This window comes from Genypterus blacodes, unplaced genomic scaffold (genome assembly GCF_046128005.1).
Source record: "Genypterus blacodes isolate CSIRO-AG114 ecotype Tasmania unplaced genomic scaffold, CSIRO-AGI_Gbla_v1 ptg000017l_1, whole genome shotgun sequence".
Classification (NCBI taxonomy): domain Eukaryota; kingdom Metazoa; phylum Chordata; class Actinopteri; order Ophidiiformes; family Ophidiidae; genus Genypterus; species Genypterus blacodes.
In genome coordinates, this window is record NW_027466831.1 from 2980365 (window position 1) to 2998539 (window position 18175).

Consider the following 18175-nt stretch of genomic DNA (forward strand, 5'->3'; position numbering starts at 1 on the left):
GAAGAAAAAGAACCCTAGCAAGGTTAATATGAAGAAGCACTGAGAAAAAAAAAAACTGTCAAACACTAAAAGAACTCTTTAGTCTGCAATCAGCTCTTCAAACTCACATGTGAAAGTTGGCCTTCAGAATCCAAGCAGTCTATCACGGGACAGTGGGAATACTGTCCCGTTGTCATATACTGTACACAGCATATATAAATGTATATCATTTTATTTACACGCATCCTTCTGTGCTCCACTGTTGCCACAGACCCATGTGACTGGAATGCCTGTTTGTAAAAATAGTTCAGAATGTGTTTTTGAAGTCAGGCATAGAGGTTTGTGTGAGGCACAGGAAGTACCGAGGCAGCGAGGAGACGGCACAGTGAGGGAGGCTGATCAGGCACCTTTGGCTTTATGGTTTGGGACAGAGATTCTTTTTGAACCCAGCATCACAAGTAACTTGGTCTCAAGCGGCAACCCATAATTACAGACTGTTCTGTCATGTAGGGGTCCTGTACTAAAAGAGACATCACCAGTTTTGCCCCTGGTTCACACTTTGAGACACAAGACTTAAGGCGTATGGAGGTGCATAACACAGCCCAGAGCAACGATGCTTTTACACTTGCGTGCAAATGTTTGTCCACCAAACTGCTTACTACTGTAACCTGAACTTGTTTATAAAGTACAAGGGACAATCACAGGAAGCAACAGTACTAAAGGATTTTAAACCCAGGCTGGTTGCCCCTGGCTACTGATTATATTTCTCTGATTAAAACATTAAGGACTGGCCAATGCCGCTGTGTGATTGTTCGTTTAAGAAAGAGTGTTTAGGTATTTATTCTCCCCAGCCAGTGAGGTAAGTATGGATGTCATGTCACCCACAGCCATGTTGGACAGGCCAGTGCCTGCAGCCAGGCTGACAGAAGTCTGAGGGGTGGTGAGACGAGAGGAGGTCTGTGAGGAAGAGCCTGGCTGTCCCTGGAGGGGATTGTTGACTGGGCTGAAAGAGGAAGACTCATCATCGATGATGGAGGTGAAGTCTATGCGAGCATTGTCCAGGTCCAGGTTTTCCAGGGTGTTGGAGACGGGGCCAGACTCAGCGTAGGGAGCCAAGGGGGCAGTCTTATTACCGCTCGGGTCCAGGTTAGACCCCATACTGTGCTGCTGATTAAGACAAGGTCCACTCTGAGGGTCCACGTGTTTCTCAACATTCATGTTGATCTGACCCGTGTAGTACATGTTGTTGTTATTAGAAGGAGAGAACATTTCGTTTTGTGGGTTCTGTGTATGCTGGACGGGAGGCAGCCGGACTCCTCGTCTTGGGCTGACAGTGGAGTGTACGGGGCTGAGGTGGGGCGGGCTGCCTAGGTAGGCCCCTCCTGCCTGCTGGGACAGGCTATTCTGACGGCTGAGAGGTTTCCGTCCCTGAGGGGGTCTTGGCACCACCATCTCCTGGCTGTAGCAGGGGGCTTGGAGACCTGCCAGCTGTTGGTCTTTGGGCGGTATGGAGCTGGGCCCCCGGCTGTGGGCCGGAGGGCTCATGACCAGGTTTTGATTGGGGTAGGAGGGATATGGCTGGTTTGAGTAAAGGTTCTGGTTCTGATGTTGTGGACTGTGTTGGATCATTACCGCCTGGCCGCTCATATCCATGTTATCAGAGAGAGGAGGAGGTTTGATCGCACTCTGCTGCTGCTGTTCTTGCTGCTGCTCCCACATCAGGGCTTGTTGGGACTGCACGTAGTTCCTCACCATCATCTCCTTCACTTGCATCATGGGTGTCTCAGATCTCTGTCCCTCAGATAGTGCAGAGCCAGCGCAGCCCAGGCTCAAGCCCGCCCCTCCACTGGCGAATGTGTTCTGGTTCTGCCCTTGAAAGCCACAGCTGGGGTTGTTAGAGTTCCTGATCATAACCTGGCCGGTTTGCTGTGGGCAACCCTGAGTCTGCTGATGGAGCAGCCGCTGCTGTTGAAGCTTGGCACTTTGACAAGCATCTCCAGCTCCCATACCAGGATGGAACTGTTGCTCAGGCTTGATGGTGAGTTTGTGGGTTCCCTCTGGACTGTTGTAAACAGACTGATTGTTGTAGTGGGTCTGTGTCTGCTGAGACTGTATGCTTGGGTCTGAATACTGCATGCCTCTCTGGTTTTGGAGACCATGACTAGGAGTTTGAACCTGACTGTGGCTCTCACTCCACGGGCCTGTCCCCGGTCCAGGCTCAGCACCTTGCCCGATGCTGGGGTAATGGGGACCCGATGGACTCAGCTGACAGGTGCTCATGCTGTACTCGGCCTGTTGGAGAAGTGTATTAGACACCCCCTCTGGGCATAGAGGTCTTGTCTGCCCCATCTGACTTCCACCACCTCTCAAACTAACTTCCCCTCCCGTATTTTGGTAGCGGCCCTGCATGTATCCTTGGTCTGGGCAGCCCAGAGGATCATGGCGAGGGGACAGCTGGTTTGTCAGAGGTCCTCCACCTCCCCCAACTCCTAGGTTGTGATGCTGTTGCTGGTATCCCATGAAGCCTCTCTCCCCAGGGGACATCATCATGGAATGGTCCCTGGCATCCAGAGAGGCTTGGTGTGGCTCCATTGCCATTGCCTCCATCATTACATTCTCAGTGATGCTAGGTGGCCGAGGGGAGTACATGTGCCGGGCTATGTTGGCGTCAGAGCCACAGTGCTGCAGCGCGTTCCTTCTGCTCATCATGGCTACGTTAGTAAGGCTATTGAAGCGCTGGACCTTAGGGAGAGCTTGCATATCTCCCGATGATCGAACCGGGTCACTGGCCCTCCTGCTGTTGATACCCGGAGCCTGGTGAGGGTAGATAATTCCTGTCCCATACTCGGTGTTAGTGCTGTGCCTCCGCGGGCCACCTTGCTGAAGGAAAGGGGGCAGAGGCTGCCCCTGGTATTCACTCAAACAACCTCCTCTTCTGCCTGGAGTACCTGGTTGCTCCATATTGGGTAAGGGAGTAGGTGGTGGGCCTCCAGTGGCTGCAGCATATTTTGCCTTGAGGCTGTATTGCTGGGCTGGGGTTAAACTAGGAAGACCTGGCAACCCTCCACCAGGACATGGAGCGCCTCTGCGGTTCATCTCAGGAGAGAGGGGGTCTCCTCCACCCTGCTGACATCCTCCTACACCTGGACCTCCCATTTGTGAGACTTCGCTGGAGCGCCGGCTGGAAAGGTAAGGAGACACCATGGAGGAGCGGCGGCTCACTGTGTAGGCGGAGCTTAGGCTGCTGGTGCCGCTTCCTCTCCTGTCATTGGTGGAGCAGCCCATAGATGTCTCGTGATTGGACAGCTCCATAACGCGCCGATTAGAGAGGAGTGGAGAAGGCGCACACATTCCTATAGTCTCCCCCGAACCTGAGGAGAGATAAGATGAGCATTTACTTAGTAATAGTTTATATTCACAAAACAACAATGTCTATTTTGATGTTAACACTTTCTAATTAGTCTAAAGGGCTTGTAATATCTTCTCCTACATTTTAAATATGTATTTTGAACAACGAATACGACCTTTACATCAATCAGTATAGAATAGTATAAACTCATAATATCATCCCAGCTGTCACCATCAAGATGTTTACTCATCACAACATACCGGGTAGTGCAGGAAGTTTGTTACCGGCAGAGCGGCCAGGAGGCGTGGGCCTGCGGATTTGCTTCAGTTTATCAATCTTCAGGTTCTCCAGCCTCTTCAGAGCCTGAGCTGACATGGCCATTGTTCCTCCTGCACCTCCTGCCTCCCCTCCACCTCCACCTCCTCCTCCCCCTCCTGCTACACCATCCTCCAGCGCTGTGAGATCCTCCAGGCTGCCTGCTGCGTTCAGGTTCATCTCCACCCCACTGTCATTGTTGTTGGCGCTCCCCAGTGGAGAACGTTCACTACTGCAAGATGACTGACCACCGGGGCTTGGCTGGGGTTTCTGAGAGGAAGATCAGAGTGACATTTATGGTCCATGTGCTAAAAGTTAAACTTAATTTATTATTGCTCCATTTTCCAACACATATAAAAGCATTTAGGAGTTCTGAATGTGTTTTTGTGCCTTCCAGATAGCCTCTGGTTTTCATTAATACAATACAATGTGGAAAAACATTAGGGATGCTTAAAAAGTTCAGCAGTCATTTGAAATAGGATTTGATTTTGAGCAAATAAGCCAAGACATAGAAAAATAACCATAATTAAACACAGTTTGGGAAATTTGAACACTTTTCATGAAGTGTATCACGCACCAGAGCGGCATCGGGAGCCAACAATTTGCAGTCCTCCCGGCGCATCTCCTCTTTTTCCAATAGTAGTTCAGAGTTTTGGCCTCCAGGGGTCATAGCTGAGCCAGGGGGTCGAGGCCCAGTGTCTCCGCGGTGCTTCTTGGTGATGTGGGCTTCCGGGCCATGCACTGTCTTGACGTGTTTACGCAGAGAGCTGGGATCTGTGTACCTCTTTGTGCAGCCGGGGATCTTACATACGTAAGGTTTCTGTGGAAGGGCAAAGTGCCTGAATCTTAATGACATGTCCACATTTCAAAATGTATTTTAGTGCAATTGACAAGTTACTCAAGTCTTGGCCTGAAACATTATGGACATCTTACAGAAATACATTCCTTCAAAGACACTGCAGAGCTCGTAATCATTAATCCAATCAAATCGGGTGTGGGTAGAGCAGGAAGAGATTATTTTATGCAATGCTAAAGTACTCAAGGGCCAAGACTGAGGAACACTGAATTAATAAGTGGACTGTCTACGGAACAATGAATACTGTTTGTTTACTAATCCATAAAACCAAGACAAAAGACATCGAAAGACATCTTGATCTAGTTGTCACACTACTGTGCAGAGACTAATGAACTGTGCGGCTGTCATGGTTGTGCAGTACCTCATTAGAGTGAGTGCGGTTCTGGTGTTTGGCCCGATCGGAGGCGTTGGAAAAAGCCTTGTTGCAGCCTTCGTGTTCACACACGTACGGTTTCTCTCCGGTGTGGGAGCGCAGGTGGGTCTTTAGATTCTCCAGGCGTGAGTAGGCCTTATTGCAGCCCTCAAACTGAAACAGGAAGACACATAAGGACCCATCCAGATATATGAGACAGCTGAGATGCACAGATCTAAACACACTCACAGTGCACTTGTGTGGCTTCTCCCCCGTGTGCCTGCGCATGTGGACCACCAGCATGTACTGGGCTTTAAAGGGCCTCTGCTCTCGCGAACACTCCTGCCAGTGACACACAAACTCCTTCTTCTCCCCGTGGATGTGCTCGTTGTTAATGTGCTGCGGGTCAAATGAACAGAGACAGAGATCCGTTGATAATCAATGGCGTTAACTCCCAAACTCTTTTTCACTCTCACTCTATTTTTCCAGCTCTACTGTATCTCTTACGTGAACCAGCTGGTCTTGTGTGTCGAACTCCTTGTCGCAGCTCTCCCAGTGGCAGTTGGTTTCATAGACGAGCTCCAGCTCAGGCTTCCCGTCTTCCTTGTCCAAGTCATCTCTGCCATCCAAAAGACCCATGAGAGGATCCTGGTGGGACACAAAGTGAAGATGATTTAGATTGAATTTGAGAGATGGAGTAGTGCACCAAATGAATGTGAAATGTTCCTGATGACTGTTGCAATGTACACATTTAATGACAAACCTCCCCTATACTGTTTAATGGCCCCTGGACTGTCAATAGTGTGTATCTACGCTTTTTATTTCCACCTAAATTTTTAATGAAACGAATGTTAAAATATGTTGAATTAGCCTGAATGAGACAGTTACTGTACCTGAGTACCAGTGGAAGAAGGACTGGCCACGTCGCCCTCTGACCTCTCCTCCAGGCTCTTCACATTGATTCCATCCATCATCCCACCAAGCCCCGGCTCAGTCTTCAGCTAAAAAATACCAACAACAACCATTCATAAGTCTCACACTCACAACAACACGGCTACTGATGCACTGCCTTAGTTGCTGTCTATATTTATCTGTCTTTGTATTCGTCTCATGCATCCGCTGCCGGATGTCAATAGCAGAAGGAGCGCTGACAGCTCCATTGTTCTGTTGGGTAGCGTGGGTGAGGAAGCGGCCTTACGTGTCCGTGTTTGGGCGCAGCGTGGAGGCGAGGATTGTGGGGAGGCAAGCGGGGAGTTTGGCAGGGGCCGGGAGTGTGTCCACCCAAAGGCGTTCCTCCGCCTCCTCCATACATGGACCCCTGTGACCTGGACTGACAGTTCATAGAGCTGGAGTAGCCCATAGCTGGACTGTGGCACAAAAGAAGAGACAACAACAGGTTAATTATAAGCAGTTTGTCAGGGAAATTTGGCGCATTTGTGAATTACTTTGAATCAGGTGGACACTGCTAAATGCATTTGTTTAGAGGAGGAGTTCCTGTATGTCTGACCTCATGGCGCCCACAGAGAGGTGACCATATGAACTGGCCGCGTTAGGGTTGCAGCGAGAGTTGACAAAGGCCACCAGGGAGTTGGGTGATGTTCGGATGACGGTCTGCAGGTCTACGCTGGCGTCAGACAGAGGGGAGATGGACAGGGCTCTCTTTTTACTCAGCTTCAGCATGGAACGAGGCGTAGAGAATCTGGAGCCTAAAGGGAACAGCAGGGTTAATTTTAATCCCACAAAAACCTTTTATATTTATATTTAAAGGAAACACTTTCACTAGAGGCCATTTGATTTCTTACCGTCTCCCTCCATCGGCTGGCCCTGGCAGAAGTTGTGATGCGAGGACATCATGTTGTTCTGGTTACAATAGGGGGCGCCATTGCCACCTGTCAGAGACAAAGGACAGACAGAAAGGCTGAAACATTCCTCAGCAAAAATAAACTTTTGAGATGCTCAACAGAGAGCAAAGACTCACATTTATCAACCCTGTAGCATGAACAAACATCATTTTGTTCAGTTTTCCAATTTATTTTATTTCCTCTGGTTTTAAAAGCACATCTGTGTTTGATTTCATGAACACGGGAGTTTCTGTCTCATTTTATCTTTGGAGTCATCAGTAGCAGATGTAAGATTAGGGAGAGGTAATGTAATGTGATCCTCTGACTCACCTTCTGTGTGCGCCATGCCCCTGTGGCCCATCATGCTGAGCGGCGGCGGGGCCTGTGGGGGCCTCATGTATTGATCCAAGCAGTGGCCGATGCCCTGTCCCGCACCCGAGCCATGAGTCATATTGGAGGTCATTTGATTATACATAGCTCTGCAGTCCTGTGGGGGGCCGCTGAGGAGTGGAGCACGCAGCGAGGACACATCGCTGTAGTGAGACTGTCCTGACGGGACTAGGCTGGACATGACAAAGGACACAGGGAATAACCTTTAATTGGTGTGATAATTGTGGAAAAAAGAAAGATTTTAATAGGTGTTTGTTATGTTTCTATAGAGACGCATGTGAGTCCAAACTGAGGGGTCAAAATCTGTGCGCTGTCTGCTGTGATGTCTTCTAATCACCACTAGATGGCACATAGCCCTCATTCTGGATGCACTGGATCTGTTCTCCTCTGGGTTTTCCCCCACTGATCTGGAGGAGGGGGGGGCCTCATTGGAACTTTCCATTTTTCTCATGATTTTCAGTTCATTCTCTGACCTTTGCCTGTCTCACTGACAAGCTCAAACCTCTCCCTCTCCTGTTATCTGTCTTTCTCTCTCTCTCCCTCTCTCTCTCTCTCTCTCTCTGCATTCTACTGGGACAAACTTCATCTATCCACCTTCTAAATCTTCCTTTCAGCTCTCTAATTCTTTCACCACGACGTGTATTCCACACAGGAGCTTAATCTGTCCGCTCTAATCCACTGTGCCGGTTTCCCCCCTGCCATTCTCTTTTTTCTCCCTCTTTTTCTTGTCTCCCATTCATCCCTTCTGTTCTACTTCTCCGTTTCTCCCTCTCTACCCCCTCCGTGCTTTCTGTCTCTTACTATCTCTTCTTTTCTCCCGACTCGCCTGCCCACCTACCTTTCTCTCAGACTCTCTCTCTCTCTATCTCTCTCTCTCTCTCCCTCTCTCTTTCTCTCTCTCTCTAGGTAACCTGAGCGGGGCGCGAGGCAGTCATGCAGAGCGCAGCAGGGCCTGGTCAGCCTGTAATTAGCAGCTGTCAGTGAGAGAGAGAGGCCGAGTCCACCCGCAACCTGGGTGGCATTAGGAAGGGAGGAGGAGGAGGAGAGGAGAGGAGAGGGGGAGGAGTGAGGGGCCGAGCGAGCACGGTGTCCACAACAATTGCAGCACAACCTGAGATTTTGCACCCTTGGAATTTGTGTAATATCTGAACGGCCGGGACTTAGGAGGACGTTGAGGTTGCAGCGTTGGATCAGAGAGACGAGCAGCCGTGATTTGAAGTTTATCCTCCGTGATGTATGTGTGCAATTCAGATGAAAAGAGTTTAAGTGTGGCCACAGGATAATGAGTGAGTGCGGAGCAAATGGAGGTGTTGTCTTACGCTCTGGAGGGCTGGCTGGGTGAGGTCTCGTAGTGATACAGCCCCTGGTGTGGCTGCATGTCCACTGGCATTGGAGCTCCCAGACCTGCTGCTCCCCTTTACACCCTGGACCTGCAGCACAAGAGGCCAGAACACAAGTGAGGCACAGGAGAGGAAAACCAAATAAACACAATCCACAAGCAAACCAAACCAAAGTACACACATGAAAAAAAAAGCTAAATACACAAAATCAATTGTGGTTTGAGAAAAAGAAGGGGTAGGATGTTAATAACAGAGTGAAGCAAATGAAGGAAAACAGCTGGACTTGTGTATTTTAAACAGCGCCGGACAAAGAAATAGTATCACCACAGTGTAAAGTTACTTATATTAGCAGTCAAAGTCGAAGGTTAGTGAAGTAAAAGTGTAGTACTTAAGTAAATGTACTGTGTTAGCACCCCTGCTTTAAAGAGCTTTGCTAAAACCACACACACAAACAGTACAGTAGGAGCTGGTGAACTGGGGACAAACCTCATTACAGGTATGTTGACACTGAGTGTGATTTAAGGCTCAGTCACGCTGAGGTTAAGGTGTTAACTTGAGACTAAGAAGTGAGCGGCTGTTTTCCAACTCTTAGAACCTTTAAAAATCCTCGGAAAACACAGAGATACAAGCAGAAAACAAACAAATGTCAGCATGCTTGCCTCTACTTATTTGGACAAATATGACATGAAATCTAATAGAATCCTGAATATGATTACATTAAGTTATAACACAATTTCCTCCTAATGATTGGTGTATGTTGTAGGAATATAATATCTTTCAGCTGTTGTCACATAAATCAATATTAAGTAAATAATAACATTAATATTTAGTTTAATAACACTGAGATAGCGCATAGTTAAGTACATATAACTAAGATATGCACCATAGTCTAAATGCAGGTAACAAATATTCACACGGGAAGAGAGAGAGAGCGAGAAAGAGAGAGAGAGAGAGAGAGAGAGAGAGAGAGAGAGAGAGAGAGAGAACGAGAGAGAGAGATAGAGAGGGGGAGTAATGCATCCACACACACACGTCCCTACCCAGTTTATCTGTCATTTCATAATGTGAGCACAGCGTTTCAACCATATTTGGTCAAAACACAGACATCCTTTCTTTGGCCACAATGAGAAATAAAATTGACTCTTGGGAACACAAATGCAGCCTTTGGTTGAAGCTTTCTCATTGTCCAGTGACACAAATGACTGTGACGTAACTGTGGTGGATCGATGGGACAACAAGGAGATCACAGAGATATACAGCTTTCAAAAGTCTCTTCTATTTCTCTCACTTTCCATTTCCATTCAACTTCCATTCTGAGATATTTCACATATGATGCAACTGGGACTGCAACTATATTTCTGTTTCTCGGAGGCATTAGAGCAGAGATATGTCTTTAGATTTTTGTTTAAATGGATGAAATGAAGTCCAACATGGTAGATGTGACTGTAAAGGCCTTGTGGGTTCTTCTAAGCAGCTGAAGTGAAGGTGCTGATGTGTCCTGACATGCCGCTACAGATCAGACAATCAGTGCGACACAAACAATGAGCTTGGCCATAATCTCTCTTCTCTAAACAGAATCACGCATCTCAGACGCTGCTGACAGACAACGGAAACCTGCCGCACCTTCACTTCCTGCAAAGGGGGCGAAGAAAAATGGAAGTAGAAGGAAATCTGGGGTTTGCTTTGAACCCGGAAAGGTAATTCTACCTGAGAGGAAAACTTGCTCATTACATCCAACCACATCAGTGCAGGTACTAACATTCAGAACCTGTGCGCTCTTACATGGGTTAGAGATGTAATTAGGACAAACACATTACCACACACACACCAATGTTATGAGCCGATGTTAACTTAAGTATGATTAACACATCAAAACATTCATAAAAGCACTCACACAAACAGAAACGTACAGACATAAAGACACTATATTATGTAGGATTATAATCTCTCCTCTGCTGGGAAGTCAGTAACAGAATACCACACTGCTGCAGTTCATGTGACAAAGTTTTCAATCCAAACTAGGAAAGCTGCTGTCTGCTGCAGATGAAAGCCGCGTGCTTTAAGTGTAACAGGTTGCCAGGCCCGTTATGCAGTAGCACAAGTGTTAAAAGGGCAGTGGGGACCTATTTAAGACCACAAGCCACCAGAGGGATTTGGTACACAAAGATAGCGGGCGGCAAAATGACGTGGGCGGCCCGGGGTAATTGCACATATTCAGCGTCGGGTTCAGACGCGAGTATGATAATTAGCCGGAAGTGCTAAATAGAGATCTCGTCCAGCACCTCAGCTGTCCAGAACTAATAAATACCAAAGGCGAGGAGAGGGGGGGGTCCCTAGACAGCCTGACACACACACACACACACACACACACACACTGATACACCTGTCAGTCTCGCCTGTGGGGCAAGAATGAGAATCAAGTGGCAACCAAGTCTGCAGAGAATGTGTGTGTGTGTTTGTGTAAGAGTGAGTGTGAATCTAACAGTAGTCTGTCCTGTCTAGTGGCAGGTGTGTATGACAAGTGTATTTTCACTGGTGCATGTGTGTGTGTGTGTCTGTGTGTGCGTTTGACATGATAAATGGTGGTGGATCTCAGAGTAAGAGTGAGTAATGTTTGACACCACCTCTGAAAAAAAGGTTTGCTGAGTTTCTACAGGTAGGAAGAGTGTGTATGTGTGTGTTTTTGCGTGTGTGCATGCAGCTGTGGTATCTGTATACATATATGTCCATTTTTAATGTGTACAAGCATAGAGTTTAGTCTCTTAAGCAATGAGTCACAGTAATGTTAAGCCCGTATATATTCAATTAAATGTTGCCATGGATACACATTATAGGTTACAACTGGAATTTTTGAGAAAAGAATAAGTCAGATTTTCCATTTAAAAATGATGAATTTTAGTTCAACTCCATGAAATTGCATTGTGCTGCCTGTAAGTGTGTGTGTGTGTGTGCATGTGTGTGCGTATAGAGGAATGTTTGGAAGAGTCCATGTGTGCTAGGTGCTGACACAGGTGTTGGGGCTATTGTGCTATTTTAGGTCAATACGTAGTGAGAAATGCTGAAGGAGTTGTAATTTTGTGGTGCTGGCATTGGGGAGGACGGGGCAGCAGCATATTAAAAACCCCAGAGCCATAAATCAAACAGCTAACTAAACAAATCTGCTCTGCTGCTGCGGCACAAACCCAGGAGCTGAGGAGAAGAACGCCGTGTCCACAGCCACAACCTACACCCAAAGTCTGCCCACTCAAACACACGTCACTTACACACTTACACGCTTCACTATGGCTGCACCGCCGACAAACCCATACAGTACAACTAAGACACACCTGCCAGAAATGTCTCACAATGACATCATCAGCTCCTCAGATTGATTAGAAGGAAATTATGTGAGGAATAGAGGAAAACAAGCAGCGACAAGTTCAATAAAATACTGAGAATGTCCCAGATTTAAAAAGGGTAATGAGCTTACATTGGTATGAAAGAGATCAATGAAAGATCCACAGTAAATAATGCAGATCTTAGCATAACAAAGCAAAAATCAAGGGAATCATTCTTCTTTTATTTGAGTACAGTGGTGGTTTCTGAAGAAGCCAAGGTTGTGATGAAAGCTTGTATTCCATGTGTGCATAATGAAATATGCTCTTTGTTTGGATCTGCACTGTTTGTCCCGTGTTGGCTCTCGTTTGAAACCCCGAGTTTTCTACTTTACTGTATGCGCAACATTCCTGGATTCACTGTAAGCCTGGTTTTACTAAAGTGGCTGGAAGATTCACAAATGTGGTAATGCTGATGGCTCCAACTGATGAGGTATTCAGTCAGATAACTTAGACCCAAATAAGGCTCAGGAAAACCCATGGAAACCCACAAAGTGAAGACCTGCACTCAACAAAAAGTGCCACCCGCTCCAGCAGGTGTGACCCCGGGTCCTGTGTGGAGCTCACACATCTAAAAGTACCAGACGGCTATAAGCAGCATGCAGGAGCCCTCAGCGCCTTTCAATTTCAAAAGCTGCCGTCAGTGATGCTGGGCTCCTCACTTTTCACCCCATTCTGCATAGAGAGTATAGCGATTAATGCATTAATTCTTTCATTTATATTCAAAATAAGCAGTACTTCTCTTCCATGTACTGTAGCTGTGCATATATACAATTTTGTATCTGTGATTCTATGATATGGACTCTGTTGTCAGTCTATGTGTGGCAGCTAACACAACTTTACATTTTAAAGCATGACTTTTTCAAAGTGTAATAACAAAAGTAACCTTTACGAATCCGACGGCATTGAAAACAAAACGCCTTCATAACTCGATTGAGCAGCAACCGAGGGATCAAATATCATAATAAAAGTAGGACTTAACTTATTAAATGATGTATATCTAAAACACATTATTTTAGGTGGTATTTTGAGGTAAAATAAACAAATCAGTCGATTAATAAAGTGAGTTGTCATTTGTTTGCAGTTTGTGAAGATTTGGTGGTTTGGCCCCGTTTGAGGAAACCTCCAGAGAGGACACACATCTCCACAGGTCACTGGTGCCCTCAGACAAAGGCCCCGATACACTCTGCTCTGTTCTCTTCAGGGGTGTAACACTAAACTGGGGCTCAATCCCCCCCTCCACACACACACACACACACACACACACACACACACACACACACACACACACACACACACACACAGTCAATGTATAAAAGGCATTTCATGACAGCTTCTTTCCTCTTTACCTTATTTCTCTGCCATTCTGACATCTGAATGTGAATACATGAGCGATAATGTGTGCGCTGGCTAAATTTAATCCTTAGACCTTTGGGACACACACACACACACACACACACACACACACACAGACACACACACACACACACATCCACACCACATCCTAAATAAAACTCTGATACAGCTTTGAAACATGTCGCGCAGCATAAACACCCATATGAAAGTATGTCCTGCCCCCGTCTCTCACACCCTCTACCTCGTCCCCTCTCTCTCCCTGACGGTTTCTCTTCTTCATCCTCTTCCTCACTCCCTTCCTATGTACTCTCATTCTTGCTTTTCCATTTCTCCGGCTCTCTATCTCTGACTATCTGTTGCTGTCCCTCCTCCCTGCAGGCTGCCTCCACCCTCTCCCTCATTCCCTCTCTCTCTCTCTCTCTCTCTCTCTCTCTCTCTCTCTCTCTCAGCTCTCCCTGCTCTTGCGACCTCTCGCTCGCCCCTCCCCCTCCTGGCGAGGCTGCAGTCGAGGTGGGTGTTCTCTGGCTGTTATGACTTGAGAGACGATAATGGCAGCTATAATGTAGCCAGCCGTTCCTGATGTGGCTGGGCTTGTGGGGGATTCTGTTGTGTTAGGGCCGGAGACAGAGCGAGTGAGGGAGGGAGAAAGAGGGCGGGGCTCGGACTCTAAACCAACCGCAGGCCGGATCCTACCTCATTTTCTCCTGCATTTGTGCTTTTTTTTTCTTTCTCTATCCTCACCCACTGACTCTTTGGAGCCCCGTTGTTTTCCTTCAGTGGTAAACTTTGTTTTTAGATTCTGTCTTTGTTTTTGCACCCCCAACCCCCCATCTCACACACACACACACCCGACACAGACGCCCCTCCTCTACTCCCCCACCTCCCCTGTGTTTTTTACCCCTTTACCCAGACTCTGTGAATTCCTCACAGCTGCTGTAATGTGATGGGGGCCACTGGTGTGACCACTGAGAGGCCACATCATGGCGACATCACTGTAACGTACAGTAAGCCAGCCTTGCTTGCCTGCTGCTGGGAAGATTAACGTCACATCTCATTATGAAATAGCCATTTTGATTTAGAAGCCACTGGCATTTTGTGTATTTTGTATTTGTCTCCATAGACATTTGTATTATGTCTATGAAGTCTAATTTTAAAGAGTGTAAAAAAGAGTAGGAAGCTACTTCACAGTGTTAAGGTGTATTGCATGTTAAGCTCCAAAAACGGAAATTATGCAATGAATCTAAAAATAATTTATTCAATCAGCCTAATACTAACCGCTGATTTACATTTTCTTAATTTCATTTAGATTCTCTTTGAAAACTGCTGATGTGTAAAAGAGACATTGATCCACTCTTACTCTCCCCCCACCGCACCACCGCTGTGCACACTGAATGAAAAAAAGGCTTTTCTGATTGGCCAGCTTTGTCAACACCTGATACTCGCCAGGCAGGTACATTTAAATTTGTCAATGTGAAGAAGAAGCTGAAGCTCAAACGAAGCTTTTAGGATTTTAGTCTCTGTAGGCCTCCTCAAGTTTTACAGCGTTGACACATGTTGAACATATGCAGCGCATCCTACTTCACTATCCTATCAAAATGAGGGCAAACAACAAAAATCACAAGTCCTCTTGTAGAGTGTGTATCATGAATTATTTGTGAGTTTGCAAGCGGGTTTCCTGTCCACCTGTCATGTCTCAGTGAATGCATCAGCCTCAGTAAAGCCCATTAGTGTGTGGTGCAGGGGAGATACAGACTCATTTGACATGTTTTGTTGCACAGAGGTTTCATGAACTCGGTCCTGATGGTTATTTAATTGTCTATATTGTATTTTTCTCCCCACTGATATTGCAAATTGTGAGGTCTTCTTATAATCAGCTCCTCCTACTGTGTATTCAGACCAATATGGTAATTAAGTACATCTGCTGAAGGTATGTTATAAGGTGCTATGTTATGGAAACTAGAATAGAATAGAACTCCAAAATTCTGATTCATGAATCAAGATTTCAACCAAAATGGCCGGCTTCACCAAGCAAAAATACCACCGATAAGCTTGTGCCAGAGGTGTGAGATGCCAAGCTTGTGATTTGGCAGCCGAGCTGAGCGAGATGAAGAATCCCTGCAGCACTAAACTAATGTTTACCACACTAACTCCGTGGTTTAACACAGTCAACACCATAACCCATGTTTCAACCCCACTGATTCACACCTCGCATGTCTGTGTGTGTGTGTGTTGCAAGCTGCGGGCGGAGGAGGCGGCGACGGTGCTGCTGCTGCTCGCTCTCTCTCGCTACCGGGGATCTCACTTTGTCCAAAAATGGCAGACGTTGATCCCTTGTTGCTACACAGGCCTAGTGACTGATGACAGACGTGAGGACGCAGGAGTACCAGAGCATCGCAGGAAAAGAAGCTCTGTGACGATCAGATGACCAGAGAAGGTCTGTGCTTTGCTTTGTTAAAGGTTTAGAAGTTGGCAATCCTGTTCATTTAATTGACTACAATGAAGCTCGCATTGGTGAAAAACAGCAAAAAATTACTTAACAAAACAATCACATAAAACCTATAAAATGCCAAGGTGACTCTTTTACCACCATTTCTGTTGGATTGCTTCAAGTCATCTGCCAATACAGGGAACCTAACCGACAACTCTCAGGTCTGCTAAGAGGCGAGACGATTGTTTCCTTCACCACACCTCGCCAGCATTTGCTTTCCCTTCCCTCCTCCAGCTTTCTCTACTGGCATTTCTTTCTCAGTCCTCTCCACCCCGGGCCACCCACCCGCCATCCTACGCATACCTGTGGTTTCCTGAGCCCCCTCTCCTCTCCTCTCCTCTCCTCTACTCTCTCCTCCCTCCCCCCTTTTACCTCCAGCCTTCCATTCCACCCATTTCCTCTCTGCAACTCCCACTCACACACCTTCCCTCTCCTCAAAAAACGTGCAACATCAAACTCTCGCCTCGCCTCTCCCCTCCTTCTTATTTCAGCGCCTGTGTCTGTGTATTGGCGGCGCCGTGCGTCAGGTAGGCCGCGCGCTCACCGCAAACATCCCTTTGAACTCCTTTTAAGGAGCGGAGCAAGGAGGAAACAGGGGGAGGGAGGAAAGACGGAGAGAGGGATGGATGGATAAAGCAGATGAGGAGAGGCTGATTCACACAGCTGGCTCCCAGCTGTAGACTGCAGCGAGCGAGTGCGCCAACTATAAACAACTGGGAGCCCAACCCCCATCTTTCAAGAAAAAACAAGAGCTTTGTCATAGTAAATCCAACAAGGCGACTCCTCCTCAGCTCCACCAGCACTCCTGAGCTTCACCCAGCTGCTTGTCCTCCTCTTCCTCCCTACTTTCCTTCCTTCCTTCCTTCCTTCTCCTGGTTCGGTCGATTCCCCTCGCGGCTTCTGGTCACGTCTCTCGCTCGTCCCTCCTCTCAAAAACTTGTATATGTTCAACCCACACATGCAATCCTGTCTCGGGTCCCACTTGACATAAACGTAGCGGCAGAAGGAAAAAAGGGCCTTGTGTAGAAGCTGCTACACGGCTGAAACAGGCACCCGCACCGGGCAACAAAAACCAGATAATAATCTGTTCGGTTTATAGAAAAACCACAGTGATTATAAGAAAAATAATAATCCTAACAGTCTTGGGTGGGCAGGAGATATTTATAGCCGGCCTGCCGCTACTTATATTCCATAGCAGTATAACACAGCTGGAAGTGAGGGAGGAGAGAGGAGGTGGAAAACTCATGAGGGAAGAGAGACAAGGAAGAGAGACAGAGGGGCTCCAGGGGGACGTGTGTGTGGGCGGAAACCGAACGCATGTGTATGTGTGTGTGTGAAGGAGAGAGAGAGAGAGAGAGAGAGAGAGAGAGAGAGAGAGAGAGAGAGAGAGACACACACACAAAGGCAGAAATAGATGTAAAGACAGTCAGTGTGCACGCGTGTGTGTGTATATACAGCATCTGTGTGTTTGTGTTCGGCGAGTGGGAGAAAACCGCGATGCAGACCCTCGGAACAGACAGACACACCCGGCCACGGCAGCTCTCAGCGCCTCTCACAGACGGGAAACAAGACACAAAGTGGACAGGCTGTATTGATATCAATCAATCAGCTTATTTCGTTTCATTTATCATCAGCTAGGTTTTTAATAATGGCAAGAGTGCAAGTCTAACAGGAATGACCACCGCTGACCTTCCAGGCACAAAGCCAAAGAGCTGACTGTGACGTAAGTTTGTCAAGAAACCGACCGTAAAACTAAACAAGCAGAGCAAATCATTCAATCTGCATATGCTTATTCCCAACGACAAGTATAGAATATTGGATTGTAAATCCATTTACCCTGGCTTGTAAACATTACAGTATAACTGGAGTGAGAGTCTCAGGCTGACTCACTTTCACTTTGCATGTAAATTGTGCTCTTAAATTAGCTGCAAAAGCAAAACACAGACACACGTGAAGACTTGTCTACACGTGTCGCAGTTACACGAAGAAGCGTGCAAGTGTGTGTGTGTCTTGTCTGTGTGTGTCAGAGATAGCGAGAGAAAGAGAGGGAGGGAGGGAGGGAGGGAGAGGGAGAGGGAGAGGGAGAGAGAGAGGGAGAGAGAGAGAGAGAGAGAGAGAGAGAGAGAGAGAGAGAGAGAGAGAGAGAGAGAGAGAGAGAGAGACAGTGTTTGATATGCTTGAAAGAGGTCATTGTACTATATGGTGTGATATCGCTTTCATGGCTGTGCTTTCCCAAACTGACTCCTATCTCCCTCCCTCCCTCTCTCTCTCTCTCTCTCTCTCTCTCTCTCTCTCTCTCTCTCTCTCTCCCCCTCTCCCTCTCTCTCTTCCCTAATGCATCAAATAAATGTAGTGAAATAGAAAATTCCAGCTCTGCTCCTTGGAGAATGACCCTCAAATTTGACTCCGCCTGTCCAAGAACAGCGGCTCGTTCTCTTTGCGTGCCAGTGGGATTTGCGCGTCTTCTGCAGCAAAACCATAAATCAAATGAGAAGTGATGACTGCTGCAATCTGATAACAGATCTCTTCACACAA

At 47.1% G+C, this 18175-nt stretch overlaps 1 protein-coding gene across 1 annotated transcript in view; it reads right to left on the minus strand.

Moving 5' to 3' along the window:
* Positions 1 to 311: 311 nt before the first annotated feature.
* The window catches only part of gli1 (GLI family zinc finger 1), a 38136-nt gene continuing 20272 nt past the window's right edge, over positions 312 to 18175 (minus strand). Inside the window, exons 2-13 of the mRNA XM_076141217.1 lie at positions 8402 to 8512; positions 7023 to 7255; positions 6654 to 6740; positions 6359 to 6557; positions 6050 to 6218; positions 5745 to 5852; positions 5359 to 5499; positions 5101 to 5250; positions 4861 to 5025; positions 4221 to 4463; positions 3589 to 3913; positions 312 to 3350 (exon numbers count right to left, since the gene is read on the minus strand). Of these exons, the coding sequence (XP_075997332.1) occupies positions 796 to 3350; positions 3589 to 3913; positions 4221 to 4463; positions 4861 to 5025; positions 5101 to 5250; positions 5359 to 5499; positions 5745 to 5852; positions 6050 to 6218; positions 6359 to 6557; positions 6654 to 6740; positions 7023 to 7255; positions 8402 to 8472 (4446 nt within the window). The 5' untranslated portion in view covers positions 8473 to 8512 and the 3' untranslated portion in view covers positions 312 to 795. The remainder of the gene's footprint in view (positions 3351 to 3588; positions 3914 to 4220; positions 4464 to 4860; positions 5026 to 5100; positions 5251 to 5358; positions 5500 to 5744; positions 5853 to 6049; positions 6219 to 6358; positions 6558 to 6653; positions 6741 to 7022; positions 7256 to 8401; positions 8513 to 18175) is intronic.